This window comes from Hyperolius riggenbachi, chromosome 3, assembly GCF_040937935.1.
Source record: "Hyperolius riggenbachi isolate aHypRig1 chromosome 3, aHypRig1.pri, whole genome shotgun sequence".
In the NCBI taxonomy this organism is placed as follows: Eukaryota; Metazoa; Chordata; class Amphibia; order Anura; family Hyperoliidae; genus Hyperolius; species Hyperolius riggenbachi.
The window spans coordinates 410,027,275-410,045,077 of record NC_090648.1 but is presented as its reverse complement, the minus strand read 5'-3'; the positions used below and the strand labels follow the sequence as shown (position 1 = coordinate 410,045,077).

Genomic DNA, 17,803 nt, shown 5'->3' with positions numbered 1-17,803 from the left:
AACATACCTGAAACCTGGAGCTGCCTTCCCAACCAATTATAACCTTTCGATATTCTCGTTGGTTTGTACTCCAACTGTACCAGCAGGTGCCACAGACTTGGGGCTCTTTTTGTTGTTAGTCGAGGGTAGTCCCCCAGCACTGCTGCCCACTTTAGATCAAGCCTAAGAATATACCAATTTTTGGCTTTCACTTTTCTAAGTTGGGACAAATGGGAGACGAAAGGAGTAATCACTCTCACTGGTTCAGCTTTTTTACATTCTTTTGTTTTGCCCTGTAAAAGAGAATTGCATGCCGTACTTCTTTCCTTGGCTTCATCTATCCATTCTTCTTGGTATCCCCATTGTAAAAGCCTGTTTCTAGTATCCTCTAATTCTTGTTCCAACACCTCCTCACTTCCACAGTTACAACGAGTACAAAGCATCTGTCCTACTGGAATTCCCTTTAAGGAGCATGGATGAAAAATACTTGCCTCCAACAAAGTATTTCCTGCTGTCAGCTTTCTGTACAATCGAGTTGTCAATCTATATCCCTCCTTCTCTAGAGTTAAGTCCCAAAATTTTATTTTGGTTCTGTCGCTGACAAAAGTTAACCGTACAATTTTATCATTCTAATTTAGATCACACATGAATTGCACAAAATCTGACTCAGCAACCCGCCAGACCAGGAGCACATTGTCAGTGTAACGAAGCCAGAGGGCGGCTTAGGCCCCAAAACCAAAGTGCCAATTCACCTCTCTCCAACCTGAATAACCCAGGTGCAGACATGCATAGGCCAGGGCGCACACCACCCCCATCGAGGTGCCCCTGATCTGTAGGTAGTAAGTTCTTCCAAAATGAAAGCAATTGTGTCGCAACACCAACTCCTATAGGGCAACAATGAAATACCATCTATGACTGGTGAAATTTGCCTGCTTAAAACAGAAGGAAATTTGCAATAAGCACCACTACTGAATATGCAAATTATCCCTTTTTGCCCCTGTAAGCCAGACAAGCATCTAGAACTGCTGGTGTATAGCAAGCCTGATGTAAGCCTGATCTGACAGTACCACTGAATATCTTTGCTTGACAATGTAGCAGCATGCTTAAAATCCAGGTCTAGCATGAAGTAGTGACGACAGATAACGAGGATGTGCCCTGTACATCACAGCACTCTGATCAATGCATGCGGAGATTCTGCAGTCCTCCTCTGCCAGTACAAAGCCTCCACACGGGGTTACTGTCGTGCACTAGACACGTGCTAGCTGGATCACTGCAGTAGCAGTGGAAATTAGCTGGGTAGCAGCATCATTCTGCTTTAAGAAAGCAGGAGGTCCCAAAAGAAGGAAGGCTAAAAATACTGCCCTACTGCATGCTCTGAAATGTGTGATCCCGCCTGCTGCTCACTGCAGTGATTGTGCTGCGGTGCTGGCTCAGCTGCCCCCCCCCCCCCCCTCTCTCTTTTGCTCGAGTGGTCCATGCTGCAGCCGACACAAGGAGACATGCTTACATTCCTTATAGTGTCTGGTGGCTCCATCTGGCTGCTAATGGGTAAGTGCCTGCTGGCTAGTCTTCTACATTTCTCTCCTAGACAGCTGACACTTTGTCCCTGGTGTCTCCCCTGCAAAAATTAAGCTATTTCTTTGCTGAAAGTTCTGGATGGGAGAGTGATGCTGTGAAGGGACTGCAGCATCCTGTACTGGAGCTGTCATTCTGCTGCAGTGCTTTATATTTTCACTTGCCGGATGTAATGATTCCTCAGCATATGGTGATTACACATGATAATACGTCTGAACTGCTGTATCCTTCAGATTAGCTGCGTTAACAATGCTGAATACCCGGTGTCAAAGTAAGGAGCAGCTATGCCCATTCTAAGCAAACCAGATGTCTCTGGTTTAACAATGAAGAACATCTTAATGTATGATCGGTTGCTATAGTATTGTGTAGTGGTGGTTTATAGCTTCTCGTATTTATTCTTCTAGAGACTGGAAAAGCTGCATGCTAAATAGAGGTTACAGGCAGAGACTGCATCCACACCTCCTATTTCCCATTTTAACTAACGTGACCTTCGGCAGGCACCAATGTTGTAGAAAGATGAGGCTGCAGAGACAATTATATGCAAATCCTTTTGAGAACAGAGGGGGTTGATCAGTAAGCAACTTTGCATGTGAAAGGCTATACGTGATATCACAATAGCAAATCACATCAGGTCCTGCTGAATTGCATTGAATAGAAGTATCTGTCATGAGAGGACATTTGTCATGTTTAATGTCACTTGCAAGGAGCCGCATCTCGGGGCTGGTCTAATATGGGTCATTGTTAGGAATTTGGGATTTTATTAGAGGAACACCAGTGACCAGCTCATGTCTTTCTGTTCATTTCTATTTTGCTGATACCTTCAAAAGAGAACCTTTCCTTTTTGTCACTGTACAGCCCCATGTCCTGTGTTTTCTAGCCCTAACCTGAATCATTATGATCTAAATTTCATGTTCTAGATATTTTTAACACTTTATGTATGCTTTGTAATTATATGTAAACTTTCTTCATCTGATAGTTTATATTTGTAACATGCTTCACATAAAAATAACCGTATAATTGTCCCAGAACACTGCTAGGCAAACATATCCAAATATCTTCTAATTTACTTGTTTAATTCTAAAATTGGTAAAATGTTGTCCGGTGAATAAGTGATCATTTTGCAAACTGCCAAAAGCACTCATTTTCCACACATAGGGCCTCAATTCACTAAGCTTTATCAAACACTTTATCGAACATTTGATATTTACCCCATGGGTAAAATGTAATTTTTAATTCACTAAGGTGTTATATATTTTATAACACCTTAGTGAATTCAAAATTACATTTTACCCATTAAATTATCAATTGCTTGATAAAGTGTTTGATAAAGCTTAGTGAATTGAGGCCATATATGTGAACTGAGCTGAACTTCAAGCCAAAGGACGATAAACATGAGTTCATTTGGTACCAATCCCATTGGCTTGGTTCACACATAAAAATGCATCCAGTCCTGTCAGATTTTGACAGTTGACATCAGTTTTGTATGTGTTTCTATGGCTATATTCACACATAAATTTGTACATTTCAAAATGTCCTGTCCTGTCTGTCAGTTTTGTATCAGTTTTGTATGTGTTTCTATGGCTGTGTTCAGATGTAAAAGGTGTACATTTCTGGTTCAGTAAGGTTAAACTGACAGAAAATTGATACAAAACTGACAGTACAGTACTGGAAAGGAGACAAAATGTGCAGATTTGTGTGTGAAACAGGCCTTAGAAAATAGCATGTATTCTTTTTTTTCATTGCATGGGTTAATAAACCAGTGCTTCATCTGTGCAATCAGACTGCAGCAGCAGATCTCATGAAAACTAATTAGAGGCCATAAACACTCTGTGTGGCTGGGCTAATGTTTAATGATCAATAGATAGGGATAAAATATGTCAGTACAGTTCCAGCCCAGGATACATGTTAAATATATACAAAACAGACAATTGTTTTTTTTTTCTTAAAGGAACAGCATCAGTCTTTAGCCTTCATCGATATCAATCTCCTTGATTGTGGTCATATAAGTGTGGATGAATAACAAGGATCCAATCACAGAACCAAAACAATGCCTAATGCTAGGCATTGTTTTGGTTCTGTGATTGGATCCTTGTTATTCATCCACACTTATAAGACTGCAATCAAGGAGATTGATATTGATGAAGAATAAAGACTGATGCTGTTCCTTTAAAAAAAACAAAAAACAATTGTCTGTTTTGTGTGTTTAATGTTCAATGATAGCAGGGCAGTTATGAAAAGTTAAAAACGTCATAATTTCTGTTTAGGAGCTGAAAGAACATCAGCCATGTCACTTTGAGGTTATGTGTGAATCTTCAGACCTGGGTTTCTTCCATAGAAAATAGTAGATAAAAGGCAGGATAAAGAAAAAAAAATTAAAGTTTTATTTAACTTTAATATGATACAGACAGAAATTTGAAGGAAGGGCATATGGGGGCCTAATTAACTACTTAAAGATACACTGTAACGAGAAAAACGTCCCCTGGGGGGTACTCACCTCGGGAGGGGGAAGCCTCAGGATCCTAATGAAGCTTCCCCCATCCTCCTCTGTCACAGGGGTCTCGCTGCAGCCTTTCAAAGCCGGCGCGACAAATCTGACAGCCTGTTCAATATTTACCTTTCCAGGCTCCAGCGGGGGCGCTGTTTTGGCTCTTCTGACGGAGATAGGCGGAAATAGCCGATCTCCGTCGGGTCCGTTCTACTGCGCAGGCGCAGGAGACTTGCGCCTGTGCAGTAGAGCGGCCCAATGGAGATCGGCTTTTTCTGCCTATCTCCGTGGGAAGAGTGGATACTGCGCCTGCGCTTGAGCCACAGAGGTAAATATTTACATCGCCGCCACTTCGGGAGGATTTTCGCCTCCACCGTGGGACTAAGGAGGACGGGGGAGGCCTCAATAGGATCCGGAGGCTTACCCCACCCGCGGCAAGTACCCCCAGGGGACGTTTTTCGTAACAGATTTTCTTTAAGGACCGCGGTGATTGAAATCTATGCCCTGTTTTGGTGGGCTTCTGGCTGGCAGGGCGTAGATTACAATCACCACCTGCAGAGCGCATGTGCTGTTTCTGTCGTTCCCCGCCGCTCAAACCCGACGTCTCTCACCACAGCTCACTGGCTCTGCCTGTCTCTATGATGGCAGAGCCGGTCAGGAGACGATTTCATTGGCTCCACCGTGTCTATCAATGTAAGCCGCTCCCATTGGCTTACATTGATAGACACAGTCAGGAGCCAATGAAAGCGCCACATGACCGGCTCACATGACTTTGCCATCATAGAGACGGCAGAGTCTATGTCAGGAGGATCCCGTCCAATTTGCCGGGGTTCCGTCAGTATTGAGAGACCGCTGGTACTTAAGTGAGGCACCAAGAGAAGTCCCCCCACATGCATGGGGGTAGCTACTCCACCTCTAATGCATAGAAAAAGGGATGAACCCATTGCCCATGATGGGCAGGTCTTTGTAGGAGAGAGAGAGGCTTTGTCGCCTTTCTCTTGCAGAGCCCCGATATCATGTACTGATATTGGTTAGTAGCCCACGGATCAACCATTCTGCCTATACCAACCTGCCTTGGGGACAAGGGTCAATAAAACCATTGGGGAGTCGTGCTAAATTTTTTCCCTTTTTTCAATTTGTATGTAAAAAATGTGGATGGTCCCCCCCCCCCCCCCCCCACCCCATTTTTTTTTACTGTATTTTATTGCAACTCCTTGTCTCCCCGTGTTTGCTGGTTCCGCCATTCTAAACAAAACTAACCAGCACGGTTTACTACATTGAAGACTGTGCAGGAGAGGGGCAGAAAAATGTCCCCTTTTATGCCACGCAACTGTCTGTGACAGGGACAAAGAGCTCATCCCCACCTCTGGTACACAGTGTCAAGAAGAGTGGCGGGGTGTGGCGTATGCAGCAGTGGTCCCGGCTGGTCATTTCAGATGTGGCAGGGAGCAATGGTGGTAGGGGAGCCTGGCATAGGTGCACGGTCGTCAGTAGAGAGTTTGGGTGCATGGCATGTAGTGGCAGAAGGCAGATGTTGGCAGATTGTTGCAGTGCCCAGCACTGTAGTGCCAGAAAACAGCAGGTCTGTAAAAGGTGTGGCGAGTGGTGGGAGTGTGTCAGGGTGTCTGGCAATATAGCGGCGAGTGTGGCGGGCGTCAGGAGAGTTTCTGGGTGTCTGTCATTGTAGTGGTGGTGAGTGAAGATGTCACAAGAGAAAGAAAGTAGTGCTGTGGTGCTGAAAGACAGCAGCACAGCACAAAACCTTGCTCTGAGATCACCCGTCAGCTAGAAGCGATCCTTAGGGAAATGGGTGTGGGGCTCTTCTCGTTCAGCTATCGCCTAGATAAAGCCAACAATTGCATTTGCCAGTAACTCCTGAATGATGTTCAGGTGATAAGATATTTGCATGAATTGCACAGGGCCCTTTATTGTCGAAATACATTTTCAGTACCCAGCAAAGTAAGAAGTGGAAAAAAGTAGGTCACAAGAGTAATATCAAACTTAAATTAATTTGATATCATTTTTTGAGTACCATTATGCTTCTGGGGGTTGAAAAGATATTTTATTGATAGAAACATTCCCTGATATAAACATTAACTGAGGAGAAAACTTTACTGGATTTGGTTGCAGGCCTTTTTGCCTAGCCTATGGACTGAATCATTGTTAATATAGGTGTAAGAGCTCAATACGGTATTCCAAATTACTGTTCATATGGAAAGTTCCACAAGTGCTTCAATATGGATTATCCGCGTTGCCCTGCGGACATATGCCCTCAGATGAGACGTATATAAGGGAAACAAAACAGAACAAAACAGCAATATAGTGTAGTATTTCTTAGATTCTGTTGCACCTTCACCTTATCACAGTAACAAAGCTGCAGTGAAGCACACCCTCAGTGAAGCACACTTAATGTATATACAATGTGCTCACTGGATGTAATGGCTGTTGAGTCACAGACAGCAATAAAAGCATTAGGAAATTCCCCTTGGGAATCAGTCAGTCAGTCAATGGTCATCATCTTCTTCTCTGCACTATATCTCTTCCAGGTGCTTTAACTCAGATACATAAAAGGGAACGTGGGATAACACACCATAACATAATACTGTATAGACCAGTGTCACATAACATCAGTGTTTCTTGTCCACCATGTGACCACCACCGATATCACACATATGCTCTCACCAGATTCCAATGCTCTTTGGTATAAAACAGCTTCAGCGCATTTGACACTCTGTGTCCACAATGGCTTCTCTCAACTTCACAGCAATGTGGAGATTCAGCCCTTAAAAACTAAGAACATGCTCCCATAGCATATACAAGTTTTTAATATGACAATAAAAGAAGATTTACACTCACATCTCCATCAGCATAAAACAGCGTTTTGTATAAAAATCCAGCGTCTTGGATCGTCTATGCATGCAGTCTCCGTCTGCAGCCCTGAGGCAGGGGTCACACTTACCGGCTTTCGTACGAGTTTTCTGCACAGAAAAACTGACTTCAACTGAGAACTCATGTTAATCAATAAGCAAGGTCACACTTTAATGCAGATTTCGCATGCAGAAAAAAAACTGACATCTTGCGCAATTTGTCAGTTTTCTCTATAAATTACATTAGCAGCTGTAAGTCAGGGGTCACACTTGTCTTTCAGTTTTCTGCAAAGTGTAGAAACTGAAAGACAAGTGTGACCCCTGCCTAAAGCTCCACCCAACGCGTTTCATCACAAGGACTCATCAGGGGCTGGGCGGAGCTTCAGGGCGGCAGACGGAGACTGCATGCATAGACGATCCAGGACGCTGGATTTGTATACAAAACCCTGTTTTATGCTGATGGAGATGTGAGTGTAAATCTTCTTTTATTGTCATATTAAAAACTTTTTATACGCTATTAACATCTTGTGAGGAGAAGCGAGTGTTGTTCTACTACTACAATAATGCTAGGTAAACACAATGCAATTTCCTGTCAGATTGACAGGTCGAACCAAAAGCATACATTTTAAAAAGGCGCCTGCTTAAAAGGGTACAGGATATCGGTAGTAGAATATTGGTAGATTTACAAGATATTCTACTACTTCATTCATATAGAATAATATTGGTAATATTTACCAATATTTAAGTATGACCTAACCTCTCCCTACTTTCACACAGAACCCTCCCTTGATGGTGCCTATGATGCCTAACCTTAACTTCACCCCAAGTGGGTGCCTAACCTTAACCCTTCCCAGTGGGCAACTAACCTTAACCCCCCACCCATGTAACCATAACTGCTCTCCAAGTGGGCGCCTAAATGTAACCCCTCCCAGTGGGAAACTAACCTTAACCCCGTGAAGTAACCTTAACCGATCCCCAAGTAGGCGCCTAACCTTAACCCCTCCCAGTGGGAAACTAACCTTAACCCCCCCCCCCCCATGTAACCTTAACCACCCCTACATGGGCGCCTAACCTTAACACCCAGCGTTACAATTTTTCCCATTTAAAACTAGAATAGTGGTTGCCCTTTTAAACAGGACCCATTGCAACCATTTCAACTGATCCAAACCAATCATTTACACCATGTCCAAGCAGTGTGGATCACTACTACACAAACTCAATCACATTATTGATCAGGAGCAGATTGGACATTATCGGTTTGATCCTTCGATCTGACAGAAAATTGCATAGTGCGAACCTAGCATAAGGAAGACTCTACAATTACATTACTTTACAATGGCCAAGAATCCAGATTGTAGAGCCTATTGTTCTCTATGGGCTTATTTTTCTCTTCAAGCCTGTCAGTCAAAATAGATTGAGTTCTTAACAAATATTACATAATCACTTATATTTCATATTTTCCCGATATACAAACATGTATAAAGTAACCTGTGATTTTAGTACAAACCCTAAAAGATAAATTAAACAAAATGGAACATAAGTCACTACATATTCCCTGTCAGAGTTCCAAGATCTCAAACCGTTTTACCTTGTTATGCAGTTGAACTACAAAGCACAGAAGTATTAAGTGGCACAGTCACAAAATAAGTGCATTAGTCTCTAAGTCTGCCCAGCTCAGTTGCTCAGTAAATACATCATATTTGTATTTAGCCTTTTAGTTCAAAGACAAGCTAAAAATTATGTAAAATGCTTTAATTAAAATTTGTGTTCATGCAGTCAATAAAGAGTACGTGTAGTAACTAAGAATTGAAACTATGCACAGATTTCGAATACTTCTTTATGCTGATCAAAGCCTCCTATTGAGAAATTAAACCTCACTTATATAATCCAGTTTACATTAATCTTCAGTTAAGAGCATTTACCATGGGACCGCCGGACACAGTTCCTGGCAATGCATTGCAGATGTTTGGACCAGTTTGTTCGAAATATCTTTTTTTTTATGTATATGCATGCCCCCAGTTTAACGTAAAGCTGAAGCCAACCAGAAAAAAGTTAAATACCAATGTAAAGGGAAGGCTCTTGGTCTCATAGAGCCTTCAAGGACTTTTCTCAGTGCCCTTGGTCCACCGTTGCCCTCCCGTGAAAGTTATTTGACCAGCTGGTTGAATACATCTTTGGGAGTTCTTGCAAAGGCTTCGGAAGTACTCGCGCCCGAGTACTTCCAAAGACAAATGGCTCTGTGTAACGATCGGTGTCAGCACACAGAGAGAATCTGATTATTGACGATCTGCAGTATCGCCAAGAATGCAGATATATACCCGATTATTGGCGATCTGCAGAATCACCGATAATACGGATATATTGCTAACCTCTGGACACCCAGCAAAAGAAACACAATAAAGATAGTAATATCACAGAAGTGTGGAAATATCCACCTCACGGCAATTCCTCAGAGGTGTGGTTACCTCTGAATGGGAACCCCGTGAGTGAGATCCTCTAAACCAGGCAGAGTGGGGAATCTCGACCCCTAGCAGTAATCGTCTGCTTGGGGCAGGCGTCTCGGAGAGGCAGGCCTCAGAGATAACCCTCCAGTGGGAGACGTTCCACTGAAGGGAGAAAGGTCAGACAGGCAAGGGTTCGGCAACAGAGATGGTGACAGCAGTACAGGAGCGGAAGGCAGAAGAGTAATCGGTAATCAGGCAGAGGTCGGCAACAAGAATCAGATAGGCAGAGGTACAATAGCGTAGAGAGAGAGAGAGTAGTCAGGGATAGCCGGAGTCAAAACACAGATACAATATCAAATACAATCCTAACTAAGGTGTGAAATCCTTAGTATCAACACCAGGGCACTGAGCTAAGGTCTGAGCGCTAACACAGAAGTGTATTCACGACAGCAGACAACTTGCTACTGACTAGCAAGTCCTATTTGTAACAAGTGAGCTGCCCTGCGCCGCCCCAGAGCCCCAGCCAATCCCTAGTGGAGGTGGAGTCAGCTGACTAGCCTGGTCAGCTGACTCCCCGTCTCGAGGCATAAAGATCCTGCCTCCTTGCGCGCGCGCTATGCGCCGGGTGAGTGCCGGCGACAGAGATCCCACAGACGGCAACTGCGCGGCGGAGTCCGCCGAGCATACGGACTCCGCCGACCGCACAGCCCCGCTTGGCGGCGCGCCGGCGGTGAGAGTCTGGGAAGCGGAGCCCGCTGCCTCATGCCTGCTGGCAGCGGGTCAGCTATCCCTCACACTCTGTACTGAGCATGTGGTGTACAGATGCGCCCGTCTTCAGAAGAGCTTGACGGAAGTGCTTTCAAAACCTTCACAAGGTCTCCTGGGAACTTTCACATGGGGGTGGCAGCAATGAACCAAGGTCACAGAGAGAGAACTGGGAAGGCTATCTGGGTTCCAGAGCCTTCTGTTTACAAAGGTGAGTATTTCTTTTCAAGCTGGCGTCACATTCAGGGATGGTCGTAGTCAGCCAACTTCGCTACGCTGGAAATACGCGTAGTTTTACGCAATTACGCTTCACCAAACTATGGCTTCAAAAACAAATATTCGCTTCGTATGCATTTCGTAGAATACGCGTTAAAATACGCAATTACGCGTAGAGCAAAGCGTAGTGTATGCGGATACTTATGCCTGTATGCAGAAAATTGTACGCATTAATTTCTTTAGAAATGCAGATACTGGGAACCCTTCTATGCGTACATTCCCCTTTCCAATGCGTACATTTGTATGCATACAATCGCATGCGGAAAATTAGACGCGAGTAACGCATTCGTAGTTCACTACGCAATACACATGTTAACTACGCATAGTGGGCGTAAGCTACGCGTAGCGGTACTTCGCTACGCGTAAATTCGTAAGCGTAGGTTTGAAACTTCGCCTATGAACTACGATGCGTAGATGCGAACTACGATGCGTAATTTCGCACTGGCGTAGTTTCTGCTCATTCCTGGTCACATTGCTTTAATCGTAAGAGGACGTTTAGTGAACCAACAGGTGCCACATCATCAAGCATCATCTAATTGTTATGCGATAACAAGTAAAGCTAAAGGACAAATGTAGAAAGAGTCACAGACTGTAATTGGGTGACAGGAGTACAATGGAGCGGAGCCAGAGGACACAAGGGACCTCAAAGACTACAGAGGGCTTACAAGTATATAACCACTGGTGTAACAATGGGGCTGCGGCCCCTGCTCCCATGGAGCAAGGTGCCGTTTTGTGGGGGCTGGAGGGTTGGCAGCATGAGGGGAAAGCCGTGGCCACAGTCGGCGGGAAGAGGGGAAGTCCCCCCCCCCCCTCTCCCTCACCTCGGGGCTCTCCCCTCTGCACTCCCCTCCAGCTTAAATGTGTGTCCGTGGGCAGCGGCGGCAGCAAACAGATACATACCTTCCGTGCGCTCCAGCCTGCGTTCCTCTCGCTAGCATCTGACGCGACTTCCGGTATAACAGGAAGTCGCGTCAGAGGCTAGCGAGAGGAACGCACTGGCTGGAGCGCACGGAAGGTATGTATCTGCTGCCCGCCGCTGCTCGCCGCTGTTCGCGCTGCCCACGGACACTTCTTTAAGCTGGAGGGGAGCGCAGAGGGGAGAGCCCCGAGGTGAGGGAGAAAGGGGGAAACTTCCCCTCTCCCTGCTGACTGTGGCCACGGCTTTCCCCTCATGCTGCCAACCCTCCAGCCCCCACAAAATGATCCCAAGCAGGCCCCAGGGAGGGGGGGGGCCCGCTCTGAAAATCTGCACGGGGGCCCGGTGGGGTCTAGTTACGCCCCTGTATATAACAATTTTTTATTACTCCAATCTGGATTTCCTGGATTACCAATGATATCCCAATGTAAGGATGTAAACTAGTGACTACAGAGTCGGGAACCTAAACTAAAAAAAAAACCATGAGTTTCACTTACCTGGGGCATCTACCAGCCCCCTGCCGCCATCCTGTGCCCTCGCAGTCACTCATGGCTCCTCCGGTCCCTGCCAGCTAGTTTCGTTTTTGCCGGCTGGGAGTCGGCCGGCCGCCATGCGTACCTTTTTACGCATTCCCACTGGTACAGAAAGCTATCTCAGACACTAACAAGTACATTTTCCGTGTTACAGGTGTCATGCGTAAATTTTTACGCATTGCACCCGTAACGCATAAAAATGTACTTGTTAACGTCTGCGATAGATTTCTGCACCAGCGGGAATGCGTAAAATGGTACGCACTCCCAGTCCGCAAAAACGAAACTAGCTGGCAGCGGGGGACCAGAGGAGCCAGGCTGGTAGTTGCCCCAGGTAAGTGAAACTCATGGATTTTTTTTGAGTTAAGGTTCCCTTTAATGGAAACAATGTGAGAGAGATATGAAGGCTGCCATCTTGAATGCATTTAAAACTAGTGATTCTGTGACTGGCACGCTGATTTTCTCATCTCTCCAGTATATGTGCAACACACGTGAGACACGCATGTAGCTGGTGGAGTCAGAATCCTTCATCTGTACACCAATATTTCAGGCACGCGGTCAGCACAACAACCAGGCAATGGCCGTTTTTTAAATATAAGCCAGAAATGCTATGTACCTATCCTGCTATCTATGTTACGCTTCCTTCTATAGAATTAGGTCAGATTAGTTGAGGTCAGTCTATCTAATCTGTATACACACGTTATACTTCTGCATAAACAATATGCTTGCTTAATTTAGGTCAGACTTTCTTCTATCTATCTATCTTTTTTTTTCCTTTTTTTTTTTTTTTGAGGGGGAGGGTACTTATAGTAGTGTATGTTGTTAATGGCAATATAAGTTTTGTTTTAAAAAATAGTTATTTATTACATACTGATTTGATATATGGTACTCAATGTCAGTTTTGCAGGCATATTTATTTATTTATTTTTGCATTGTAAAACAGAAGGGCTGGGATATAATTCCAGGCACAGAAATGTATTCACTGACACTGCAAAAAAAAAAGCCTCTCCTCTTATCTGCATAATGCCCATGGGTCTTGTTGGAGCATTTCCTGCACACTGCACTATCTTAATGAAAGACAAGAATAGTTGATTTAAGGTCCCCATTAGTAGGATTGCTGTTCCTCCTCCCTGTGATCGCTGGCCCATGATTATGCACACACTATAAAAAAAAGAATGGCTCCTACATAAATGGTGTAAAAATATAAAACGGTTGGTGAATAGTGATACAGCTGCCTTTGCTTATGTCAGCATTATGAAAGGCTGCACCAGCTTGACCTGTTCTAGCTGTTCTTCAGGCAGTTATTTCTGGTGTCCATTTATAGCATATCTGATTTTTTTTTCTTCCTCCTTGCATGTATGGTGTACTATACTGATCACTGTAAAATTATTCTTATTATTATTTTGATGTTAGCTGACATTTTCCGCAGCCCTTTACATAGTCCGTAGTCATGTCATTAACCGTCCCTGAGGCAAACTCACAATCTAATAGTCTAATCTGTACCATAGTCAGAATCAAATGTCCCTATTTTAAGGGATACCCATTAACTTAACAGTATGTTTTTAGGATGTGGGAAGAAACCAGAGCATGCAGAGGAAACCCAGGCAAACACAGAGAGAACTTAAAAACTCAATGCAGATAGTGTCTTAGTGCAGATTCAAATCTGAGACCCAGACTTGATTGACACCTTAATAAAATTGCAGACACCTGACAAAACTCAGACATGTCACATATAGCAATGCTATAGAACATATGTCCTATGAAGATACACTGATGAGCGGTTAGTGTGGTGGACAGTGGCTAGGGATGAGTAAGCTCAGTTTCAAGTGTGTGCAAGGAGATGGCAGTCTCAGTAAGGGTTAACGTAAACATGAAACAAACAAAAAAAAGTTACATATAGCATAGAGCCTTCCTGATCCTCTCTCTGTCGCCTCGTTCCACCTTGCCCAAGTGAATTTCCTTGACTGGCTTGGTCGTACCTCCTCGATCAGCCTTCAGAAGTACTCACATCCCTGAGTATTTCAGAAGATGAGCACATCCATACTGCTCAAACACAAGCCCAGGCTCATATGTATTGTCCGTTTTTCTACTTATTCTCCTTGCACAATTCACCATAACTACATGCAATGCACCTTGTAAGGTCAGCTGCATGTGTACTCTTTTGCTGTTCCTGGCAACTTAAAGGAACTAACCTTAAACGCTCTCCAAGTGGGCGTCTAACCTTAACCCCTCCCAGTGGGCAATTAACCTTAAACCCTCCCCCACGTAACCTTAACCACTCCTACATGGGCACCTAACTTTAACACCCAGTTTGGACATGTTGGAAATTATTGGTTTGGATCAGTTGAAATGGGTGCAATGGGTCCTGTTTAAAAAGGCGTCCGCTATTATAGTTTTAAAGGGGAAGCATTGCTTTCAGGGAAAAATACTTTGTAGTCTGATATGCAAGAAAACAACACTGGCTGTGCATTGAAGAAGACACCACTTTTGAGAATAATTTGTCCCAATAGAATTAAATCCTACACACAATGATTTAAAGCTTTTGCCTCTGATGTTTAAAGTAGGAAAATGTTTACACAGCCACTTAGACATTATTTGTACATTGTTATTTTAGAACACTTGATTTGATAGTTTTCCTTTAAATGCAGTGCCATTGGCAGCAGATACAGGACAAAAAAATCAATTGCTGTCAACCTGCTAATATGCACATGGTGTTTTGTTATAGCAATGTGCACAGGTAGGATTGAAGACAGAGAGGTATCCAGCAAACAGTATGACGCTGAATATATGTAAAAGAACAGGGACCCAGCTGGCATAATGTACACAGAAAAACACAGCAGCAGCATTTCCACTACCCATGCTGCAGTGATCTACTTGTAATCGACATTATGACCAAAATCATTGGGCGATCGCGGAAAAAGCCCCCATTTCAATCAATGAATGTTGCTCACGGGACAACTGAGGCTCCGTGGTTAACCACAATTTCTGCCAAATTAGATGTTCTTGTCTAATTCTATAACATTATCTAAGATCTAAATACATCTAACATCTATATTATATAGTGTATAGGTACAGGGCCGGATTTGTACTCTTTACCGCCCAAGGCCACTGTCACCAGCCGCCCCCTTCAGTATAAGTAGTGAGATGACCCCTGCCCCCTTCCCTCCAGTATAGGTAGCCAGGTGACCCCTCCTCCCTTCCTTCCACTATAGGTAGCCAGGTGACCCCTCCTTTCTTCCCTCCAGTATAAGTAGCCAGATGACCCCTCCCCCCTTCCCTCTAGTATAGGTAGCTGGATGACCCCCCTCCAGTATAGGTAGCCAGATGACCTTTCATCCCAGTATAGGTAGCCAGGTGACTCCCTTAATCCCTCCTTTCCCACCCCCCTTTCAGTATAGGTAGCCAGCTCGCCTTCACACACCGCAGCAACCATCAGTGTCACTCATTTCTCCACTCGTCTCCAGTGCAGAAGCTTCCTCTTCCCTTCTGTCTCCAATGCTGCCCAAGTCCATAGCCACCCGCCACAATGCAAATGTGCACAGAAAGCAAAGTGGCTGCTGCACAGGCTGCTAGCAGCAGAGTACCGTGGTAATGCTGCACAAGTTTAGCCTGCTGCTTTGATGCCCTTGCTCCTGTGGTGCCCTGGGCCATGGCCTAGGTGGCCTTGGCCTAAATCCGGCCCTGTACCTTTAGGCTGTTTTTATACTTGTGTGGTGTGGTGATCCCATGGCAGGAGAGTCTGCCATCGGATCACCACATGTATCTGCACTTCATATGACCTTGCGACAGAGTGCACAGACAGTGTTATATGTGCGCCCACATAAAAAACCCTTCCTATAATTGTTATATAAAACATTATACTGTTTATGAACAGCCTTTACAGGTCAAAATATTGTCCTGGAAATTCATAATACTTGCAACAATGAATGCAGACCAGATCAAGAACAATTACAGCTTAATTAGCACATTAATAGCACTCATTATATAATTGTTATGCTATTCAGGCCTCCTTCCTTTATGCTAATCAGCAGTGTCCATTTAGGTATTAAAATTACCATTCATGCTTTTCTTAATGGAACTAACAGTCCTATACAAAATTCCATAATGAACTGTGCGTGGTGCCTCCTCCTGCCTGATTTGCCTATGCTTAAAAATGGTCCTGCCCATTACACTGTAGTAAAGAGGACAACCTCAGAATGTTCACCTTCCAAAACAAGTCAACAGTTGCAGCCATGCATTTCTATCCCAATAAGATATATTTATACTCTGTTAACTGGAGAGCATTGCTATCCAAACAGGGCCTTGCAACTTTTTTACAATCATATTCACAAGCAAGCAATCTGTGACCAGTTCAGTCTGTACCTGATCTGCAATTTTTAGGTGATAGCATACAGAAGTTTTTTTTTAAAGTATTATTATTGATTCTGGTTAATGTTGAAGCTACCTTAAAAGCCATTAGCAAAACACAAAGCTTTGTTGTCCTTTCCTGCTATATCATGGATGCACCGCAGCACGATAATCTAGCTTTTACTGGAATTAAAAACAAATCAAATGATTTTTTTTCTACAATGCACTTGGCTGTCATGTTGGGATATGCTACGCACACAGCGTGGAGGATGGGGGATGGGAGGGGAGATGTTCAGAGGGCGGGAAATAAGATAAGATTAGCAGTTATGTAATATCAGATCTCTGTGTCATAGCAGACATACTCACATAGCAAACAACGCATATCAATTACTTTTTGGATGTATGAACCTAACCGTAACATGCTGGGAATGGCTGGGGATTGAAATTGCTTACAAATAATTAGTTGCACTTTGTTGAGTCATTAGTTCTCTGTTGAATCACAGCTGTACTCATATTCAGAGTGGATCGCTCTGCAGGGATAACTGCATATGACATCCTATAATAAAAAAAGAAGATTAGTGTGGATTAAGGCCAAGTGGGGAAAGCATGAAAAAGAACGACCTTAAGTTCGTTTATTGTGGGCTATTTTAGGTCAACGCGCAGTGCTGGCTGTGCCTCACACATATCCTTCTGCTGCTGTGGGAGCGGTGCAGACGCAGGCTGGAAGGCTGATAGCATGCACTACACTGATTTAATCACACTCCCAGCTGAATCTCAACACGTAGATCTCCAATCAGAGCTTGTGGCTTACAATATGACGCACATTTGTAAAATGTAAAAAAAGAAAGGCTTAGCTAATGGCTTGAAAGACGCTGATTGCCATATTGCAAATCCTCGTAAATTTTGATGTACCTTAATGGGACATATTAAACAGCACGTCCCTTTTTCATAATTATTTATGGGAGACTTTTTCTACATTCCTGGATATTTAAAAATTGGAAGGAGAAATATCACATGCAAAGTCAAAACAAGAGAAACAGAAATATATGATTATATCATATGTATGATATTATATGTATATATACCCTGCCTTCAGAAGCAAATCCTGTGTTTCACTTTCAGAGAAGGAAGAAGGTATGGGCATTCAAAATGAATAATATTCATAATTTATACTTAAAAAATACCCATAACAAAGAAAAAAAAACCCTTTGCCTTTCAGAAGTTCCCAGCTGGACAGATGTAAAGCAATCCCTCTAGCCATCTGGCTGACACAGATATTTGAATAGGTCAGGAGGTAAACAAGGAAACAAGTTATTTGCAATACAGCTTCTTTAAAAAAAAATAATGCTATCTTTAAATGCCTGTTAAAAGCAGCGTATCATTGAATTTTTTTTTTTAAGTAGCAGAAGTGTTGTTTTCAGCTGTATTTCAAATCATCTTAAAAGTACAAGAAAACAGTACTCAGAGATGAATTACAAAGCCATATAGAATTATGGGGGTGCTTTCATTTATCACATCCCTCAGATACCCTCTAAGGGCTGGTTCACACTATGAGCGATTGCGCTCCATCGACAGCGATTACACAATGATGGTTATGCTGGGATAGGAAGGGTCTTTAA

The 17,803-nt window shown here is 43.6% G+C and overlaps 1 protein-coding gene across 3 annotated transcripts in view; it reads left to right on the top strand.

Annotated features, from left to right (window-relative positions):
* Positions 1-1,422: 1,422 nt before the first annotated feature.
* The window catches only part of ACSL6 (acyl-CoA synthetase long chain family member 6), a 316,002-nt gene continuing 299,621 nt past the window's right edge, over positions 1,423-17,803 (top strand). For 2 of the 3 annotated variants that reach the window (XM_068277434.1, XM_068277435.1), the window contains exon 1: positions 1,423-1,527. In XM_068277434.1, coding sequence (XP_068133535.1) covers positions 1,455-1,527 — 73 coding nt within the window. In that variant the 5' untranslated portion in view covers positions 1,423-1,454. The remainder of the gene's footprint in view (positions 1,528-17,803) is intronic. The other variant, XM_068277436.1, reaches the window with a different exon arrangement.